The sequence below is a fragment of the Thunnus albacares genome, chromosome 13 (assembly GCF_914725855.1).
Source record: "Thunnus albacares chromosome 13, fThuAlb1.1, whole genome shotgun sequence".
NCBI classification, from domain to species: Eukaryota; Metazoa; Chordata; class Actinopteri; order Scombriformes; family Scombridae; genus Thunnus; species Thunnus albacares.
The window spans coordinates 15,476,997-15,498,441 of NC_058118.1; the positions used below are offsets into that span (position 1 = coordinate 15,476,997).

Below are 21,445 nucleotides of genomic sequence, written 5' to 3' on the forward strand. Positions count from 1 at the left end.
TATGGTGAGATCTTTTCCTTGTGTCAAACAAATTTCTTTTGAGATATTATCAGTGAAATTATGACATGAAAAATAAAGCACATAAAAATGCTTGAACATGTTTTTGAATGACCTTACAAGATATTGAGGATGTTGCAATTCATTATTTAAAGGCAACATCTGGACAAAATATAAGTATACTGTATAATACAACTGATGACTTACCAGTTTTAAAGGAGCAGTGTGTAGGATTTAGTGGCATCTAGTGGTGAGGTTGCAGATTGTAATTGAACAAAAACACGACTCTTATTTTCAGGTAATTATACACTAATTAAAACATACTTAGGAATATTATATTCCATTTCTGCCAAGTCTGTTCCGCAGGATGCCACTATTCTACACACTGCACGTTTAAAAAAAAACTTTTGCAGGAACACCTGCAAGTATTAAAATTCATAAGTCATTAAGTATGTTTTTTTAAAAATAATTTTATTGTATTTTCATACCATTAGAAGAAAATTTCAAGTTCATAAATTGTCCAGGGGGGTGTGGCACGTGCGGTACTGATAGTATGGCTGTTTTTTTAAAAAAAAAAAGAAATCTAATTATGTTCTGGCAGAAGCATGAGAAGAAGAGTGGAGCAGTGATTCATAGGGGTGGCAGAGCAGCAGGTGGAGTGAGCCAAGAAACACAGCAATATCTGTAAATGGAGAGATAAAAGACACTCATTTAGGGATATAAAATTATGTCCTGGAAGCATTTACAACCCGGAGAAACAGCACATGAAAGAACCCAAAAGGCCTGTAGTTTATGTAAGATATAAAAGCTGTTCATCTGTTAACTTGTCTCAATATATATTTAAAAAACACATTTAAAAAAACCTATAAGCTATGCCTTACTTTGAACTTTTATACTTTTCCCTGATGGCCTGTTGTGGGCGACTTTCTGCACTAATGTAAAGCTTGTGGAGGTCAGTCAGGCAGGGCGCAATTTCAGCCAGGGCATAACCAGTAAAGGTATGTAAGACTTCAGGCTACAATATGAAAAGATTGGGCTTGTTAAGTCTGATTTTGGCAAATTCTTTCAAATGAAATTGTCATAAGAGGATCTTTTATCACTCAGAACAAGGATCTGGACAAACTTACCCAGAGAGATTTGTTTACAGAATAGTTGGCTAGACAGAAAGCTCCAGCTGCAACTATAGATGGGCTGTATTGTAGGAAAGGATTGATTTCCAGCAGGCTCAACTCTGCTACATACTAGAAAAAGGAGAATAAAACACATCACCAAATCAAAATATGATCAAAGGACATGGAAAACTGTATTTTCAAAGGCAGTGGCCATGAGCTATTTTACTCACCAGGGCAAGGTTCTCTGTATTGGCACAGACAGAGTGGATGGACATGAAAAGGCGAAGGAAGTGGTTTGTAGTGGGTGCTGCCATCTTGAAGGCCAGCACTCTTAGGAAAACATGTTCCATCCGAACTAACTGCTTCTTAGTGTAGGTACTGTCTGTGATATACACAAACTCATTCAGCTCAGGAGGGAAGATCTCCTCATATTTTCTAAAAGGTGACAGATCAGGTTGTAAGTTGCTGTAAAACATCCAGTTGATGCTACTACATGAGGTAGATTCATAGAATGACCACAAAATGTTTTTGACAAATTACTGACAGGATTGGACAGGAACAGTATCAAGTCTTTTTCGACACATTTGCTTACGCAGCAATCAGTAATGCAGCTGTGCCAACCAGCTGCAGCTTGCCCCTTTTCACATATGCTGTGCAGGAGAGAAAGCGGTCCATGTAGTTGACAGCGAGGTGCAGGGTTTCAGAGCGAAGCTTGTATTCCTGGACAACCTCTACCAGCCAGTCCACCAGGATGACCCGCATGCCATTGGTGATCTCTGGGTGTTTCTCTAAGTAGCCTGGCCTTGACTTGAACTTCATCTGACATTAGAAACAAAAGCAGTTATCATGAGGTATTTGCAGCAAACTGAGCAACAATACGTCACAGCTACAGTTCATTTAATGCAGACAAAACACAGTAATATAGGCACAGGCAGAAATAGTAAAGTAAATTATTTAGTGGTTATAGTTTGGATAATTTCGCACTTCACTCTCCCTCAAGTGCCGGTAAATGTCCTCTGCATACTGTGACACACACAGCATGTCCTCTGACATCAGGGATTCATCTGGTTCAGACCTCATAGAAGCATCCTGGCATGAACCTACAAGTGTAAACAGCAGTTGGGTGAAGAATAATAAGGCATAAGAATAAGTAAAAGTAAAAGTCTTGCATGGTAGATGTTTTTGTGTAGGCCAAACTCACTTGAACTCAGCTGCAGCAGGAATCTGAGATCTTCATTTTGCAAGGCAGCAGCCTCATTATCTAGATAATAGCTGTCTGAAACCACTTCTTGACCAGAAGCTGCGAGAACAACTTCACAAGCCTCTTCGACATACACGTCGTAGCAGGAGCTGGATGGACAGCCAAGGAAGGTGAGCTGAGAGTTGTCTGAGACTGAACTGTGTTTGGAAAATTGGCTTCCCTGTAGAGAAAAATGAGTCAACATGATTGCCACATTAAGTTGAAACGTGAATGTTCTGTGAAGTGCAACTCAATTGAAAATCACTCAAAATCAATGTGGTGCCTCTCTCACCCACCTGGCTGAGGGATCGTCCCCGCTGCTCATTTTCTGACAACACGCCGAGCACTGTCCGCTGCTTGGCCCTCTGGACCTGCGATGCATCTACTTTGCTTGAAAGTGGAATATTGTCTTTGCCAGTGTGACTGCCACAATGGGCGTTGGCGCTGACGTTCATCTTTAAACAAGGAGAGAAGGTAAGATAAAGTAAAAAATTGGAAGAAAGCTGGCCAACATGGTATAAACGAAAGGCAAAATAACAGAAAAAATAACATTGAGGTACCTAAATCATTACATATGCACCTGAAAGATGGACTATAATAAGGTGCATTTGCAATGCTTGTCAGTCACTTATATGTATGTGTATGTAAGTAGGCCTTTGGTTTCCAATATGGGGGTCTGGACCATCCAAGGGGTCGCAAGATGATTGAAATGATAGTAAACAAGACAAAAAATTGATACAACACACAAATACAAAACTGATGCAACAAAATGTTTATTTTTTTCAAAATTTTCCATAATCTTTTTTGTGCTGTAAAACTGTTTTAACTCCCAATGCCCCTAAAACCTAAAAACTTTTGTTCCTCCTCTGCATATTGGCCCTGAAGAGATTCATTTATAATGTGATTCCAATGTAAGCCACAGGGAAGAAAAGCATAGAAGGACTTTTGACTGTTTTATACTAAAAAACAAAGCCACTTTGTTTGACTAACTAAGCTGAAGCCTCATTTTAGCTTCTACTGAATTTAAGATTGCATTTTTGTGCAGAATGAGGATTTTGGATTTTTTGGCCCATCTTACAGTTGTGTTAGAGAGCGATCTCTGCACAGCCAGAATGTACAGGAGGAGCAATTACAACTACCAAACACTGTTTCAATGTACATATGTGCGTGTGAGTATTATTTTACAACAGACTTGAAAAAATGTAAACCTATCCTTCAAAGGGTCATGAAACAAAAAGGTTGGGGAATACTGAAGCAACCAGTATAATTGATGTGGCTCATTACCACATCAATTATACTGGTTGGTTTCCCAGACACTGGTACAAAACCAAACCACAAAGAAACAAAACATATTTGTCAACTTAAATAGTTGTGAGGATCAACAGTGTGACTATCAAGCGTGCAAATAAAGTCTTAAAGTCTACATGAAGTCAGAGAAGAGTGAGAGAAACATCATCACCATGGTTACAAGAAGTCCCTCCATCACAAGCACACACAAACTCAGACAAACAAGGAAGAAAAACAAAAGGCTACAAATAAGAGCATCACTTCAGTGTATCACAGTGCACAGACCAACTGTGGTTTCCTGTCGGTTTCAAATGTGTTTCTACCTGCTAACTCACCATAATCTGGATCAGCGTAGTTAACTGTTTCACGTTAGCAGGTGGAATCGAGAAAATTGTACATTCCAAAAAACCACCTAACCGGATGAATTATCACCGACTTTGTTGCTTATTTGTAGACAAACAGCGACCTCTCGCTGCGTTCAAGCGACTCAAAGCAGCTTCTTGGATATTTGTCTAGCTGGGTAGTTTTCTTCAGGTTGCCTTGTAAACTAATCAGCTGTTTCCACCGAACGGCTCTCTGTCCAATCACGTGCCAGAACGTAATGGATGACAGCCGAAGACGTAATGCGTCACGAATCCCCAGATTCCTAGTGCTCCATTGGACTCCAATTTTAAATGAATAAATCTTCTGTTTGAGCATTTTTAACATGACCACCTCGAGTACACGTGGTATTTTTGCACTTATTGGAAGGAGGAACAATAACAATATTTGATAAGGGATTTAATGACAGGGTTGTAAGATAATAGCTGAAAAAGAAGCCTCTAGTCAACTATCAATTTTTCCTCATCATTCAAGCAAAAAAGTACTGAAGACAGATGCTGTAATGAAGTCCTCCCCAAATATAATCCTGATGTCAGAAGCAAGTTATTATCTAGAAAATGATTCCACAGAGCACATATTTATTAGCTGTCCACATACTGAGAAATTATGAAAAGCTACATGTCAGAGAAACTCAGTGTCAACATATAAGTTAATGTTGATATCTTATTCTACTGCTCTCTGAACAACTCCAGACTTCAATTCATAGTAAATATTTAAATAATTCTTAGCAAATTCTTCATTCATAACAATGAAAAGCCAAAAATAAATAAATACAACTATAAAAACTAAATGAAATACTATTTAACACATGAATATTTATCATAAGGTGGTAATCCTCTTCTGGATTGTATTTGAAGTATGTACCTCTGGCTAAATATAAAATATATTAAATTATTTTTTAAAATCTATTTATTTTCCCTTTTTGTGTCAGTATAATTTGTCTTTCTTGTACATATTTGTATGCCAGTACACAGTTCTTCCCCTCTACTCTCTGTTCTTGAGAATCCAATGATCACAGATTATTGGCCATACAGACCGTTGTCAGTTGACTCAAGAGTAGAGTCAGTATTGTCACTGCTGTCATCATAAACACTGGACCTGTTTATGATGACAGCAGTTGCTTTGTTGCTTTGTGCTCAGCCATTCTTCTCTTAGCCAATCCTGTCAGCACCTATTCCAGTTTTGACGCTGTCCTTCAAGCCTAACAAGTCATCCTCTGCCTACCAACAGTCTATATGTCATTTCATCACATGATGACAAATACTCTCCTCACATCAGTGTTTCTAAACAGACTCACCATCCACCGCCACACCCAAAAAACCTCCTTTCCCAGCTTTCATTCTCTCTGGCTCTACAATAGAACCACACTGTACACATTTCATCACAATCAATGATGGCGGCTCAGTTCTTGAGTAATTCTTTGCTGTACATTCATTAATTACAAAGTGGGAGACTTAATGATTATGCTTAAGCTTCTGCTGTAAATCTGCTGATTTCTGGTCACAGCAGAGTGAATGTTTCCTCTATTCAAAACCAAAAGAAAATCATCAATGACACCATTTTTTTTACTTCCTTCTTTTATGGCCAGAACAAGATCAGTTTTCACTGTATAAATACAACTTTGTAATATCGTGACAATTGTGAATGTTGTTGTTATTTAGACTTTCTGAGGCTATTGCATGGTGAAATCAGTTAATTTTATTTTATGAAAAAATTTGCCCCCTGGCATTTTTTACCAGCCCCATCAGTCACTTCATCCTGCCACCAGCTTGGTGAAGAGTAACCTGCTGACTGCCTGTAAGTTCTACATTGTCCATTAGATGGCAGACTTTCCCTTCAGTGATAATAGTCTGAAGTTTTTCAGACTAATTCAAGCAGACATGTTATTATGTCAAATGCACAATTTATCTAGAGCTTGTCAAGTTATGTAAACATATAGATGTAGAGTCTAATCATGTGGCTACAACCCCACCAAAAAACAAATACCAACAGGAATGTTTGAATGAAATTATAACTGACCATTTGACGCATATGCAAACCTGTTATGTGGATTCTTACAAATTACCAGACAGAACCTTTGCTCAGTCAGACTCCTCAGGGATCAAGATGGTGCAAAGCAGTGAAATGCTCTGCTGATTAAAATTCCAAAGTGACTCAAAGTAGTCAAACTAATATTTATTTTTACAGGCTGCACCAGGTTTAGATACATAGTGCATAGAATACATAGACTTATTATTATGATAATAATAACAATTATTATCATTATTTCTTAGTCACAGCAAGAACTACTGGAGATAAACTGAAGAGGCAGACATGTGAACATGGAGACATCCAGCAGCATTAACTGCAGTCTTGTCATGCTGCTGCTGCTGCTGCTGCTGATGCTGAGCAGCTCCAGCGGAGCAACCAGGGATTAAGGATTCCAATTTCCAACCTTTTGGTCACAAATGTTGCTTCTTGAACTTTCAACCAATCATCACTCCTAATACTTTCCTGATGTCTGTGTTTGATGGAAGATTATTTCACTTTTTGTACACATTTTTTTATTGGTGTTTTATCTTAATCTATCCAGTTTTATTTTAGTTTTATCTTAATTCTTGCCAAGATGTGTTGACTGAGTTTTTTAAACCCATCACTGAGGAAATCTCCCTGGTCAAACAACACATACTAATCTTAGGGAAGGAAATATAAAGAGGATATTCTTGTCTATGTGCTTTTGTACTTATGTACTTTAAAAAAAAAAAACCCATAGAGTATATCAGGTAGTAAATAAGTTACCCCCAAAACATTAAAACATTACACTTATACTTTGTATGAGAAACTATGTTTAGGTATTTACAAGGTCATGACTCAATAGAATGTTTCATTTTAGATCAGTTTCATTCAAGATTACATATGCCTTTATCTCGACAGGAGATACAGGCTGGAAGAGCCCTAAATGTAATTAAGAGAAAATTGTATAATTTACAAATTCCAATAAAAATCTGTCATCATAGCTCTACCTGTCGGGACAAACATCCAATAGAATCATGCTGAATTCTGCAGATACATTTTACACATATACAGAGAAACACCAGCAAATGCAGCAGAGCAGAGCCTGGAAAAGAGTCCCCTATGTCAGCTGGTCCTGAGACTCACTGCCCCCTCTCAGACACACTCTGAACAGTCTCACAGCAACACTGCTTTCCAAACACCAACCAGAGTAAACCAAATATAACAAAATGCAAAGAAACCAATTTGAAACATTGGAAAGAAGAAACCAAAAGCCAAAGTAGATTAGAATGTTATCTGGCCTCAAACAGAGATTATAAATTGGCAGAATATCTCTGTACTGTCAGAGATAGAAAGCAGAGACAGATCATCACCAAGTACAAGCTCAATGACCACAAACTGGCAAACGAAAAAGGACGACACAAAAAATCATGGCAACCAAAAGAAAACAGAATATGTTGTCACTGTTTGACAGGTGAGGCTGAGACAAAGATTCACTTCCTCCTACAATGGAAAGGAACATTTACTTTAACAAGTTCAACTCTAAAATGTCAGATTTCAAAGAGCTTAACAACCTCTTAAAATTAAAAAAAATACTCCTAGGAGAAGGAGACAGGGCAGATCTTGCTGCCCAATATGTATTGGCATGCCATGCTGAGGGACAGTGAATGACCTAGACACACACACACACACACAAATACCTGAATAGGATATACTGTATATATACAGTTTTGCACCCTACTATATACATAAATATATTGATATACTATATATAATTAATATATATCAGTCCTAATATTTTGTAAATGTTATTGCCAATCAAGCAAATTTGAATTTGATTTTAATTTCATGAATACAGATTAAGATAATGAAGTCATTTTTCTCAGTCCCACTGAATCTTTTTCTAACGCAGCTGCAGATGCAAATTTTCACTAACTTGTGTATTTATTCATCTGAATCATTCATGTAAAATTTCATAATTTGTAAAGCTGAGATAGATGTCCAAAAACTTTCCGGGGGCTGGGGAGAAACAAATACCCAAAAAAGGAAGGATGAAAAAAGACAAGTTACAGTGAAGAACAGGAGCAATTTTCTCTCTGACAGATAAGATGCATTGGATCTTTGTTCTACCACAGAAACAATGAAATATCCTCACCTATTTGGTCCAGTAGAGATAAGGGATAAGGTTGCCTGCTGTGGCTATTTTCTCCTCTCAAAACAAAATCGATATCAGTTCACACTGTGCTGAGAGGCATGAACACACACACGTGTTCATACTCACAGTCTGAGTATACACAGACACACACAAACACAAACATGGCACCTGCTCTCAGTCTCTCAGTCTTTTTTATATCTCTTTCTCATTTCCGTTCAGTCCCATAAGCAGATGCAGATCGCTTATGACAGATAGCATTGGGCTGGTGCCATTTCATTAGCATGATGTATTGCCGGTGACAGGCCCGGGCCAGATGGGCTGGCGGTTTAAGCTTCACCTCTAAAATACTCTTCCATCCAGCCAGGAAGAATCCTCCCAGCTGAGGATGGAGGCGTCTCATCTCTCAGCAGCACCCTCATCCAGCGGTGTTATCCCCTGATGGGAGGGATCACAGCTGAGATTGTCTCACACCCTGAGCACGGAGAGATAGGCCTTTCGGTGTTAATTCAAAAACTGCAGAAAAGCTGAAACAGGCTACTAACTAGGAGGATGAAGAGATGGGAGTAAGTAACATAATCTGCTGAAGGGTCACTCATGTTGAACAGACATTTTCCCATCACCAAATTTAAGTCAAATGAGTGTCTCAACTGGTGCTGTTGTGCAATATTTTATGGCAGATTTAAATGCCAGGAGAGTCACTGTGATATCCACTGATATATCACTGTTATCGCTTTTTCTTTTCAGTCTCCACTCCTCCACTTTATCATCCATAATTCCACTGACATGATGACTACTCAAAGCGAGAGTGAGTAATAACCAGCCAGGTTAGTAAATTGTTCAGGAAAACGCACCATCATAGGAGCTTACAGCTTTCAAACACCATCAGTGTACAGTTTAATTGGCTGATAGCAACTTTTATTGGCAACTCAGGCAGATTCCCATGAGGAGTCTGTTGTACACTGATTGGTTGATAAATCTGTAGTATGGTGCGTGTGTGTGTAGTCTAGACGAAATACTGCAAACACCCCATGAAAAATACTCTAAAGTTTGTTGCAATTACAAACACTGCGACATGGATGGTTCATATCAGGTTGAATGCCAATTAGTAGCATCTACTGGCTCTAAAAGACAGTTGGCAATCAGCACTTTGATGTCAAAGCTTTCAAAGCAACATGAGACAACTAACAGAAGCAGAGAAATCATCTGTGCAGAAAACAAGAACTACAAAATTATTTAAAATCTATTTTTCTCATTTTCTCTCGTATTACGGTCACATTTTTCACATAGTTTTTGTAATATAATAATGTCTTCTTTAATGACCCTCATTTGGATCAAAGGGCCTTTTATTAAGGAATATGATGTAAAAATTTGGTGCCAATCGACTCCATTAAAAGGCCCATCACTGTAATGAGCCAGGGGCATGAAAAGAAAATGAGCTCCGAGATGGAAGGAGGGGTTGGGTGGGTGGGGGGGTTGTGTCAAGACTGGAGCACTTATTGTTTGTTTCGTACGATGGTGGACTAATTATGCTGCTTAAATCGTAACACCACAACACACACACACACACACACACACACAGACACCCATACACACTGTTTAACCAATTTATAGCTATAGGGCAACACTTTATAGAATATCACAGCATGTGGCTCTAACCATAATGATGTGACAAACCTTTGATGAAAGTTTAATTGTTTACTTTTTTGGGGGTTGCTGCCTTTTTTCTTCTCTATTCATTAACTATTGAATCAGAGGGGAAGACAGTGAGAAAGAGAGAGAGAAGTAATATCCACTGACTGAAATGTAAAGACATACTGTAAACTGAAAGCCTCGCAGCTTTGTCCTTGTATCCTCCATGCATTCTGTGGTTAACTTGTGTATCAAATCTCTTCCCGTCTCTCCACGCCTGAACCATGGAATGTATGAATTATGAATGTGTGAAGAGTAAGGGCTTTTTTTTATTTGCAATTTAAGGGCCCCAAAATCTTTTGGTGCACTAAATTATTCATATATTCAAATGAATCTGACTTTGAGGACATTTTTTCCTTTCTTCTCCTCTTTCATGAATTTAGAGTATACCCTTCAGAGGGATAGGGCAAATTGCCAAGACTATTAGTGGTAAAGGTTTTAGTCGAACAGTGATTTCCAAAGATTTTAGTCCACTTTTGGGCGTCTCGCTCAGACATGTGTTCTTGTATATGGGTGCTGTCGTTTTTGCCTGTTTCTCCACTCGTGGGGATATTTTTGAGACAGTGCCAATATCGTGTTGCCATCTATCTCATTGTTATTCCAAACAAGTACGGGCCTGTCAGGCTTCTGTCCTGTGTGTGTATGTGTGTCTGTGAGTGTGTCACTGCTCTGCCTCAGTCTGTTTTCTTGGCTCCGTGCCCTCAGATCTGTGGAGATCATCTTGATTGGCATGACACTGCCATGAGACCAAAAGCTGGAGTGAAGCGCACATTTATTGGCCGATGTCTGATTTTCAAAATCTTTGAAACCGAACATCACAAATAATTCTGCGGAACATCTTGGAGATAAAATATATTATATTTTAACTGTCTCTCCAAGATTAGGGATGCAAAGATGGTCTCTCCTGCAATAAGGAGAAGAAAAGTGCAAACATCAGCTTTTCTGCGCTCATCAAAGTCTTAAAATTTGCTTTTGTGAGCCTTTCACTCGGTAGGGTGCTTGGCAAATTAGTTCACATTACCTTGGAGATATGAAGCATATCTGACAGTACATCTAAAATGCACTGCACATATTTGCAGCTCATATCTTGACACTTTCCCGTCATCTCAGAGTTTAAAGTTGTTCGCACGAGATTAGCACGATGAGATTGGCAAACAGGCACGCTCACTCTGGCCCAAAGTAATCCCCAAATGCAGTTGTAACCCCCCCCTCCCACCCACCCCACCCCACTCCCCATTGCTGCATGCCTCCCCCTCATTAACATGCAGTGCAGAGACTGGTGTTCTCACAAGGGCAGCGCCAGGATGGCATGGAGTCAGAAAAGGCTGGAATATCAGGGAATGACATGGAATCGGCGGCCACTTCTTCGCCTTCTGGGATTAGTGACAAAAAGCCAGCTGAGGCCAAAGCTCTTATCTCTATCCTTCAGTCCTCTCTCGCTCTCTCTCTCACAAACACACAAACACACACACACAAAGGGAACACAAAAGCACACAAGAATACTCAAGTTTGCACAGAGACAAGCACACACACTCACACAGGCCATTATTAGCTTTGCCAAACATATTTCCTCTTTTGGACAGTAAGGAATCATGTGAGTGTAACATTTATGTGATATGTTATGAAATGGTCCTGCAGAGTGATTATAAGAGTGTAGATTAAGGGAAGAATTAAATGATGTGCTAAATTGTTTCCCACTGTCCTTTGGTTCTCCCTCAGCAGAATCAACACAGATGAAACTGCCTACATCATCTAATTAAAATATTTATTTAACTTTTTTTTTTCATTTGGGTGATTCAGATTAAGAAAACATTCACAAACGGATATATGCTCATCACATCCATCCCAGACCACTTCATGGCCGTCAAATTTTTTTGTGTGAAGTACACATGAAAATCAGCCATACGATGTCAGTGAAGGCTGGATTTGGATGTGAAATAAAGTCATCTTCCTCTCATCTCTCCTCTCTCTGTTCTCCACTGCCGATATTTCCCCCTAGTGCCCATGTCAGCGGGCAGATGGTAGAAGATGGAGGCATCTGTGGAGGAGGAGGCGCCTTTTTCCCCTTCACAGATCAAGGACAGGTGTCATCTGCCATACAATTAACACCTTCATGAATACAATTAAGGTGCTAACAAGCTCATAGAGGAGATTCAGAATCAGGAACACATTTATTTTAGTGTTTCAAAATGAGCCATGTACTCTTACAAACATTTGCACCATTAAAGTTAAGCACTTTAAAGGGTTGGTTCACCCAAGTTACAAAATATATATATATATATATATATATATATATATATATATATATATATATATATTTTTTTTTTTTTTTTCTCAACTGGAACTACTTTTTACTAAAGAAATTATGCAACCTGTTGACAGCATGTTTTGTGGATTATAGAAAGAGATGTTGCTGTTACATTTTCTAAAATGTAATCAATGCTTTGAGCATCAGGAACAAATTCCACTTCCATTCACCTCCATTGCATTGGGCTGGAGGCAGAAGTTGCAGATGCATAAATCCAAAAGTATCTGCATGGCTGGATATTAAGATGTGAGAGAGAAAATATGTTTTTCTGGCTCTCTTGTTGTTGTTTTTTTGTAATTTGAGCAAACTGACCCTTTAATGACGACAGTAAAATGTTGAGTTACCGATGTTTCATGCTCACACGACAGTTTTTGAGTTCTGTTGACTGCTGAATTTCAGCCCCAGTTTCCTTCCCCAAAAGTATGCAAAACATTTAGTAAAAAAAAAACTGTTGTTTCATATGTAAGTATACTCTATAAAGGTTCAGTTCCTATAATGAGATTTGTGTACTTCTACAGAGCATTTGTGCTTAGCTGCTGTTAGCAGAAATGCAGTTTGGAAAGGGGATCAGAAGGAGAGAAAAAGAGGGAAGTGCAAAGACAAGATAACAGCTTTAAGATGAAGACAGGCGAGGAGAGCTGCGCAGAGAAATTGAGAGGTGTTAAAGGCTGTTTCTTTCTTCTCAGGCCGCCCTTTCTCATTTATCTGCCGGTTTGGGGTCTCATCTGAGCAGTTCAGTTCCGCCAGCACAATGGCAGCAGGTTATTGCTCACCACTGGATACTGCCGACTGACGCAGTTTGCAGAGAGCAGGGAGCAGAGAGCAGAGAGCGAGGCCGAGTCACTCACAGAAAACACAAGACAGATGAAAACCGAAGGAGTTGATTGTGTGTAGAGTGTGTGGGAGGGTGTGCACGTAATGACAAATATTGATTTATTGGTAAATTCATCAAACCAGTTATCTGACTGAATGTCTATGGATTTAACTATTTGTCTGCCCCTGTTAACTAAGTATTGAACTGCTCACTACAGTGCACTACTCACTACAGTGAAATTAGTGTATCAGAGAAAGAAGACAAAGAATAGATGTGACTGTGGACGTGATCATTATTGAAAGGTGATGAGCAACAGAGAGAAAAGTGGGAAGGCGGAGACAGAGGGGGTCACAGAGAGAAGGGATTAGAGTGAACTCTATCTCCTCTTCACTACTTCACTACTAAAAAAAAACATTCATTATCTACAGTCTCTCAGGTACAGGCTTTGTGTGTGTGTGTGTGTGTGTGTGTTCCCTTTTGAATGTGAGCTCATTCACAGGAAAGATCCACATCTGACAATGTCTACTCCAGCTGTAGTGCCTGTGGTGTGTGTGCCACACTGAATGACAGACAGGAGAGAGAGAGAGAGAGAGAGAGAGAGAGACAGAGAGGGAGGGAGAGAGAGGGAAAGAGAGAGAGAGAGCGGACAGGGAAGATCTCAGGGGCAACAGATCTGGTTTGCTCGGCTGAAAGACCAAACACAACAGGATGGATTTCTGCGCGACGTGAACGCAGTAGAGGAGCAGCTGCCTCACACATAAAAAAGGTCTGTAACTGTTCCTGTTTTCAACAGTTTCATGCTTCAGGCTCCTTTTTATAAAATTGTTTTGTTTTTTTTTTTTAAAAAAAAAAAAGGGGAGACAGAGTGAGGAAAAATGTTAATCTGATCTGTGAGAGGGGATTCTTTTTATTACTATTCACCTCTTTTTAGTTGCTGGCAACTTTATTCACTGCTTTATTGCTGCCTGCAGAGCAGTAGCGAGAGAACAAATACTGTTATACTTATGTCAGAGGGAAAAAAGATGGAAAGGGAGAAGTGAAAGGGGAGATGAAATAGTAAAATGTAAGAGAAAGACAAATGTGAGACTTTTCAACAGTGGCAGCATGCAGTAAACAAGGTTAATGGCGGAGGGATGAGAATTCATGTGTACATCCATCTACCAACTTGCTAAATGAGCGGGCTTCCTAAGTGGCAGTTGAGAAAAACAGGGAAGGAGGAAGTGATGAGTGGAGCAATTGTACCCCCAGATTGAGAGAAAAAGGAAGAGGACATAAAAGTGTCTTTTGAGGGCAATGAGAACAGGGGAAGGGTTTGTTTTCGCCTTAAAACGATGCATGACTCACCCTTTTCATCACAATAAACACATAGTGAGGGAAAATGAGCTGCACAGACACAGAGTCCGGATCAAATTTTTTGGCAACTGCGCGACCAGAAGTATCAGGAGTAATTCACAGATTTGAGAATGAGGTGTAGAAATACACTTACACCACAGGGATGAACCAACAGCCACACACACACACACACACACACAGAAAAACTAAGACATCAAAGCAAAAGAGCTCATTATCTACATTGGCCATTGACCAAAAAAATCTTCAATACATCTATTCATCACGATCACTATTTCTGACCGCCTGCTTGGGTTTTTAACTGAGGTTACCTTTCTTTCGGTCATAACAAGCTCTTTGTAACACTTTTGAGATCTCCCTCTTCCAATTTGGCCTTTTAAAATCCTCACTTTCATGTGCTGAATATCTGAGAGAATCAGATAACAGTTGAACAGCGGTGCTCGACCCCTGGCGTGGCTTCGAGTGCACTCAGGTGTGCCGTGGGATTTTGTCATTTAAATTTAAAAGCAATGAATAAAAACATTAGATTAGTGTGCTCAAGACTCATTCAAATGCCACCTCTTTTCCTAATTTGGTCATTATTTATTGTCATACGTTATCTGCACACAATCTTTTAAATGACATTGTTTTAAAAAACTAACCAAACTGGAGAGATCTACTGGGAATTGTTTTGTGTCTTGCTGAGAAACTGGCAAACTGGTTGAGAGCTTCTGACGCAGATTGAAACATCACTTTCTCTTTCTCATCACATACTTTCATCATTCCTGCATATCTTTGACCCATGCATGGGTTATCTGTAGTATTCGGGGTTACAGAGGCGATTTGGAATTCATGCAGTAGAGCCGCAGGTCTGTTTTCAGCTGATCTGGCTCAGAATATGAGATACTTAACATGTTTGAAATTCAGGATGATTTTATCTCCTGGAAGGCTGTTGTTTGAGCTTGAATTGTACGTGCTTGTGTGTGTGTGTGTGTGTGTATGTGAAAAATCCTTGGTGTGTAACGCATATGTGTATGTATGTGGAAGAATATCCTTGGTATTTAGCTCAGCATGTCTCAGCTTTGTCTATTCAAGTATGTGAGATGAACAGGCTACAGTATGAGAAATGTATGCACACACACACACACGCACACACACACACACACACACACACACACACACACACACACACAAGAATATAGCCCAAATGCCATGACATTTTGCCACATGTAGCTGTTGTCCATTATTCATGAGGTGAAGAGCTAAAACCGATGGGAATGTGTCTCTCTGGGAAGTTTTGGTCTTAGTAAATATTTGCATATGCTGCATGGGCCGTATAAAAAATATGATAATATTCAGGGCAAGAAACAGTAGAGAGTCCAAGGATAACCATGTTTGGCCAGTGAATGGACAAATTACTGTGAATCCCAGTCTTACAGTGCATAAATGATACATAAAAATGATACATAAATTTGAGACATAAAACCATACTCACAACAAGCTATATACAGAATCTATACATGAACTAATAGGGTAAATGTGTTTCAGCTGTGCAAAATTCAAGGAAATTTTGAAAACAAGCAACATTTGCTTTGTTTTCTGGTTTATTGTGGTATTATTATAGCTGAATGGCCATTTTCTAACACTAATAAATGTGAATTAAACAAATTTCAGAGTTTGAATTGAGTTTATTATCACAAACGTGCATGACATGCAGAAGAGAGTGAAAAACTATGTAATGTAATCCCTCAACAATGCAGTACAAAAACTCAATATGCAGATAAAAAATACACAGTGCACAAAAAACATACATACATACAAATACACATTAGGCAATAAAAAACTATGCAAAATATGCTCAGGACCTCCATGCTGTGCACATGATATCTTTGTGGACAATACACAATAGATGAGAAAAAATGTGCAAAATATACATGGATAGAGGTTGAGGAATAGATTGAAAAAGCGGAGCAGAGGAAGCTACACGGCACAGCAGTTTAGGAGGAGCTTGGCTGCACATACTCCCAACAGCAGAGCCTCCTCTGCTTGTTTGAGTAGTGACTTGCAGAGATTGTGCAGCTCAAGAAGGAGCTTCTGGAGTCGAAGCTCGCTGCCTATAGATACAGACTAGTGGTGGACAAAACACACGCTCGAGTCAAGACTGAACAAGCAAAGGTGGAGCAGGGAGAGAAGAAAGATATGAAACTCATGAAGAAAAATTTGCTCAAGGCGGCCCGGAGTGTGCCGTAGAGATAGCAGAGGCTATACAGAATACATTAAAAACTCTTGACATAGCCGAGAGGGCAATGCTGACGTTGAAAAAGCTGACAAAGATAATCAGGGGAAAAAAAAAATTCATGGCTGAGAGTGAAAAAGAAAGACACCTCTGCAAGACACCACTGATGGTGGGAGACTGAAGAGGTAACGGGAGAATGAGGAGACTGAAAGGCAGAACAGTCTCAGTGATTAAACTTCACATGGCCCTGAGAGTGAGAGGAGCATCTAAAATTCCTTTATCCAGGTCTGACAGTTTAACAGAGAAGCCGTTAGATTATTTCACGCTTTCAAAAGAGTAGCTGAGATCACATCTGAGTGAGTTCAAGAATAAACAAGACTTCTTTACCAAACAGAAGTAGTGTGTCATTGGTGTAGATCTCTGAAACACAGCATCCTTTCAGAATCAGGTTTGTAAGCAATTCTCATACAATCAGGAAAATTCATGAAGTATGCTGTTGGTAAAACATGTTAAGTATGTTTTTGGACCCTGAACAGAACATTGGGTTAAGCAACAGCTGAAGTCAAGCCACGCAAGCTCTAATTACAGAGTCTAAAGAACAGATGAGGCAAAAACAGCACGACAAGTGAAATCAAATTAGTCCATTTTCAATAGCCAGAACTTTATTCTCTCAGTCTCAGAACAGAAATGTTGGGAGGCTCTGGCTCAGCTGATCCATCTCAAGCCAAAGACCGGCTTTGAGATGGAGAGAGAAGCAGCATTGATTCCGAGGATGAGCGGAATGAGGAGCGAGACAAGCATGATGGTTTGAACTCCTCGAGAAAAAAAGTGACAGAAATAGACATCTTAGAGAAATGATCCACAGGAAATAAATAGCCAGGCGAAGATTGTTTAAAGAGTAACTAAACCCCTTCTGAAAATCTTGTTTTTGCTGACATCCAGGGTGTGTCAGTACATCATGGTATCACTGTTGGGCGTGGTTACAGGTGCGATAAAGCAGGTGAAACAGGCTTGAAACTGTCAAGCATCGAGGGAAACAATATTTTTAGCTTGTTAAGTTATTCTGTAAGATGGAAGCAAATGAGAAAGAACAGATCTGTGGTTTTTGTTGCTTGGCAGGAAACAGGATGCAGAAGCTTTCTGACCATTTAGAGGCAGGAATAAACTACTCAGAGCCAACATGTCTTACTACCTAAAAGTCAAGTGTCAACATTTATATAATTTTCCTCAATACAGAAGCACCATTTTCCCAATCAGCTTTTATTGTTCTCCATATTATTCTTGCATCATCTATGCCTACAAGAAAAACTACCCGTAACTACTGGTATTTATTATACGTAGGCGGGCATGTGTGTTTGTTTGTGTGTGTGTGTGTGTGTGTGTGTGTGCATGACTATGTCTGACCTCTTCAGCCTCAGCGGGACTGCATGGCCTGCCCTCTTAAAGTAGATTAGCTTGAAAAAGAACCGAACGTACCTTGTTGCCTGGATACAAAAAGCATCATTAAGCACAATTATCAGCCACTTCAGCTCACAATGAACAAGCTTGATCACAGATTTCAAAACAACATATCATTAACGACAGCAACCTATACCGAGCAGGAAAGAGTAGGAGGGAATGACAGGAGAGAGACAGCGGATAAGATGTGGAAAAGGTAGCGGAGGGAAAGTAGAGCAGAGATGTCGAATGAGCAAGCGGGTGAACGTTCAAGGTCATGTTCAAGGACATCTCAGAAAGATTGACACATTTTGAGCTGAAAACGCTTGAGGTGGAATTTGGGATTATAAAATTACAAGTAGATCTTGTTCTCACCATCAGCAATTTACACTTTTGCTAAAATCCAAATGATCAACTCATTTCAGGGAGGAAGGGAGGATGGCATAGAAAACAGGACAGATAAATTGTTAGAAGACAGCAGGATGAGGGAATGTCTGCGCAGTGAATATCAATTCTTCAACTCAGGAGAGTTGAGAAAAGTTGCAGGAGAGAAAGAGACAATATACAAGTCAGCAGATGTGGCGAGACACTTTTTCACTGGGCTGGCAAGACCGCTGGGAGTATTTGATAAAGAAAAGAGAGTTGGGGCAAGAGCGCATGCAATCACAGAAAGAGAGGAGCAAGTCGAACTCATCCCTCCTCATTATTGTATGCTGCGTATCTCCCTGAAGGTACAGTGTGGCTGTAAATTAAAGAGAGCAGAGTTCTTGTCAGCTGTACCATCCAGAGAGAGAAGGGGGGAAAGAGTATGAAAGGGAAGTGAATAAGCGGAGAAGAAAAGAGAAGGAGAAGATAAAGAAAAGTTTTGTACCAACAAGACTAATAGAAGAGGGTACAATGAATATTTTGTAGTTTTTAAATGGCCAGGCACACATATGGTGCATGGAGAAATGTATAAGCATGAAATGGGAAGAAAGGAGGTAGGGGGGGGAACTGGCAGATAAGACAGAAATGAGCACACACCACTGTGAGATGAAGAGTGTGTGCGCTGACCTCTTGCTTTCATTCTGGTCATGGTCAATTATTTCTTCCTTTGAAGTGTCTTTCTCCGCTGTCATAGATCAAGTCGAGACACAAGGCTGGCCTAACCCAAATACAAAAAAAAACAGCCTCACTCTCCCTTTCACTCTGTCCCTCAAAGACACAAAGACTGAGAACCTGTACCGCATTACAACGTTCAATCACGGCTTCCAGTCAGCTTTGTGCTATGCAGTAATTTGCTTTGGAGCATTATTAGCAGTATTAATATACAGTGGAGGAGGGTTGGCTCTGCGCTGTCTTTGTGATAGCTGATTATGAGGAGTTTAATTTCATCAGATAAGGATGCCTTCGTTTATGAGCATTTCCAGCTCCAGGCACCAAGCCTGACAGGCATTCAGTGAGACAAGCACTCCCCCTGCTGTTACTGTCCGTTACAGTCTGGTCAGTGCGTTTAATAACAGTCATGTTTGACGACCGCAGCAGACCGGGATCCATCGGATTTTTACATTTTTTTTATCAACCATAAATTCATCCTTATATATTATATATTTTCTCATTGCACTAACTTTTAGCGAATCACCCCCAACCCCAACATCCAATTATAAAGTCAACAAAAGTTACATTTTCCCTTTTATACTTTGTCTTACAGTGTTATTACACAACTATGACTATGTCATACAGATTTTATACATTATATTATACTTGTTGATTGTGCTGAAGCCTGTTTCTTTGCTGCAAACATCAAAGTCTTTTTTCAATGTATTATAATCTGCTTAACCCCCCAAAGAACCCAGAGTTTTCAGACGATGATTCGTATTTGAAGTGCCAGATGGGTAAGGTTAGGCATCTAGGGCAATGCATTAAAATGTTTTTTTTTGTCAATAATAGTTGAGTCTTTGTGAGTCAATTTTGTGGGCCGCAGTCTTCCTGAACTCTCCATCTGGTGCTCCAAGAGGGCTAAAAAGAAATTATTATTATTTAAAAGTCATCATTTGATAGAAGTCTGTTTCTGGGGCACTTGAAGTACAGTGCATGTTTGGCACTGAATCAGAATAGCTGTCTGTATTCCTTTTAAACTTAGCCAAAGCTGTTAGGAGGCTCTCTGAGGATGTGGGTGAAAGCTCTTGTGTCAGCAAGCATCTGCCATGTTGAAGTGTCCTGGAGGGAGATCAAATCCCTGGCAGCTCCAGCAGACAAAAGAGAAGTTCTGCAGCCTTTTAAATAATGAATGTTGAAGTTAAGTGTGTTTCTTTTGTCTTACAATAAATCTCACTCATCTTTCTTTTTCTCTTTTTGAAACCCATATGAAACACCAGCCAGGATGTCAGGGATGGACATCCCACTGGTGGACCACAACGAGACCGTAATCTCTCCAATAGACAACGGGACCTTCCTTCGTTTCTCCCCAACCTCTGCTTCCACATCCGCGGCTGCCTCGTCACCAGGACGACAGGGCAATGTTTATGTTTACGTGTGGCTCTTCCTCGGCCTGCTGGCGTTCCTGCTGACGCTGCTCATCATCTCCCTCCACAGGCTGAAGAACATCATCTCCTCCTCCTCCTCGGTCCCTGACTGCAGCAGCGAGGGAGGGAGCTCCTTCACCAACATGGAGATCTGTAGCATCTCGTCTCAGAGGTCCACCATCTCCTCACTGTCCACCTGAGGGAGATGGGACATGCAGACACATACAGTACCAGTCAAAAGTTTGGACACACGTTCTTATTCAAGAGAATGGGAAGGTGTGTCCAAACTTTTGACTGTATGTTCATGTGCATTTCCTTGTGCGTGCATGCTTACAGCACATGCAAACAACAGGCGAGCATGCACACACGCACACACACACAAAGCGCACAGAGGTCCAGCACTTCCTCACTGTGACATACAAACACAAAAACACACAATCAGCCATAAAGGAGCTGAGTGTGTGGCATTATTCTCCATGCATGCATATTCTAATCCCAATGGTCCAGCGAGTCAGGTGTGTCCATGCAATTTGCAAAGGCACATGGGAAACATATCTCACAATGTGATGAAAAGGTCTTGAGGGGTGAGAGTGACTGAGCCCTTCCTACCCTCATTTCAATGATTAAGACAAATGAACCTAAGAAACTGCCTTCCCTCTGCAGGACAAAGCATAATGAGGAACTATTATCTCTCCTCGTCTTTTTTGTATTAATTCATTTCTTGTACTGTACATGTCATATTTACAGTTGAACAAATGAGTGATGCTTTGTACATTATGTGTCATAATGTGTGTAGACTACACTGCAAATAAATATTAAAAATAGTATTGAAGAACATTACTTTGTGCAGAAATGCATGCTTGTGTCTCACTAAGGATTTGAGAGGCTTTCTTTTACCATAAAGGGTAAGATACCTTAAAAACGTCATGACTCCTCAAAGTCTGGAGAAAAGAAGATTGCACAC

General features: G+C 39.9%; 2 protein-coding genes across 2 annotated transcripts; one reads left to right on the forward strand and one right to left on the reverse strand.

Annotated features, from left to right (window-relative positions):
- Positions 1–569: 569 nt before the first annotated feature.
- On the reverse strand, positions 570–4,197 carry ccna1 (cyclin A1). Its single transcript, XM_044370628.1, has 9 exons — positions 3,972–4,197; positions 2,646–2,804; positions 2,311–2,530; positions 2,094–2,209; positions 1,702–1,928; positions 1,340–1,544; positions 1,125–1,238; positions 879–1,012; positions 570–679 (listed from the first exon to the last, which is right to left on the reverse strand). The coding sequence occupies exons 1-9, from the start codon at positions 3,972–3,974 to the stop codon at positions 628–630; spliced, it is 1,230 nt and encodes a 409-aa protein (XP_044226563.1). The 5' UTR covers positions 3,975–4,197; the 3' UTR covers positions 570–627.
- A 9,392-nt stretch (positions 4,198–13,589) lies between these two features.
- LOC122995891 (serine-rich and transmembrane domain-containing protein 1) lies at positions 13,590–21,278 on the forward strand. Its single transcript, XM_044371276.1, has 2 exons — positions 13,590–13,741; positions 20,335–21,278. Exon 2 carries the CDS (start codon positions 20,340–20,342, stop codon positions 20,679–20,681), a length of 342 nt encoding a protein of 113 aa, XP_044227211.1. The 5' UTR covers positions 13,590–13,741; positions 20,335–20,339; the 3' UTR covers positions 20,682–21,278.
- Positions 21,279–21,445: the final 167 nt, after the last annotated feature.

What these genes read in the sequence shown, in the direction of transcription:
- ccna1 (XM_044370628.1), bottom strand. An exon ending in GGGGACGATCCCTCAGCCAG is followed by an intron (nt 2,531 to 2,645) that starts GTGGGTGAGAGA and finishes TTTTCTCTACAG; the next exon opens with GGAAGCCAATTTTCCAAACA. An exon ending in CTGTAAACAAATCTCTCTGG is followed by an intron (nt 1,013 to 1,124) that starts GTAAGTTTGTCC and finishes TTCATATTGTAG; the next exon opens with CCTGAAGTCTTACATACCTT.
- LOC122995891 (XM_044371276.1), top strand. Translation starts at nt 20,340, where the DNA reads ATGTCAGGGATGGACATCCCACTGGTGGACCACAACGAGACCGTAATC.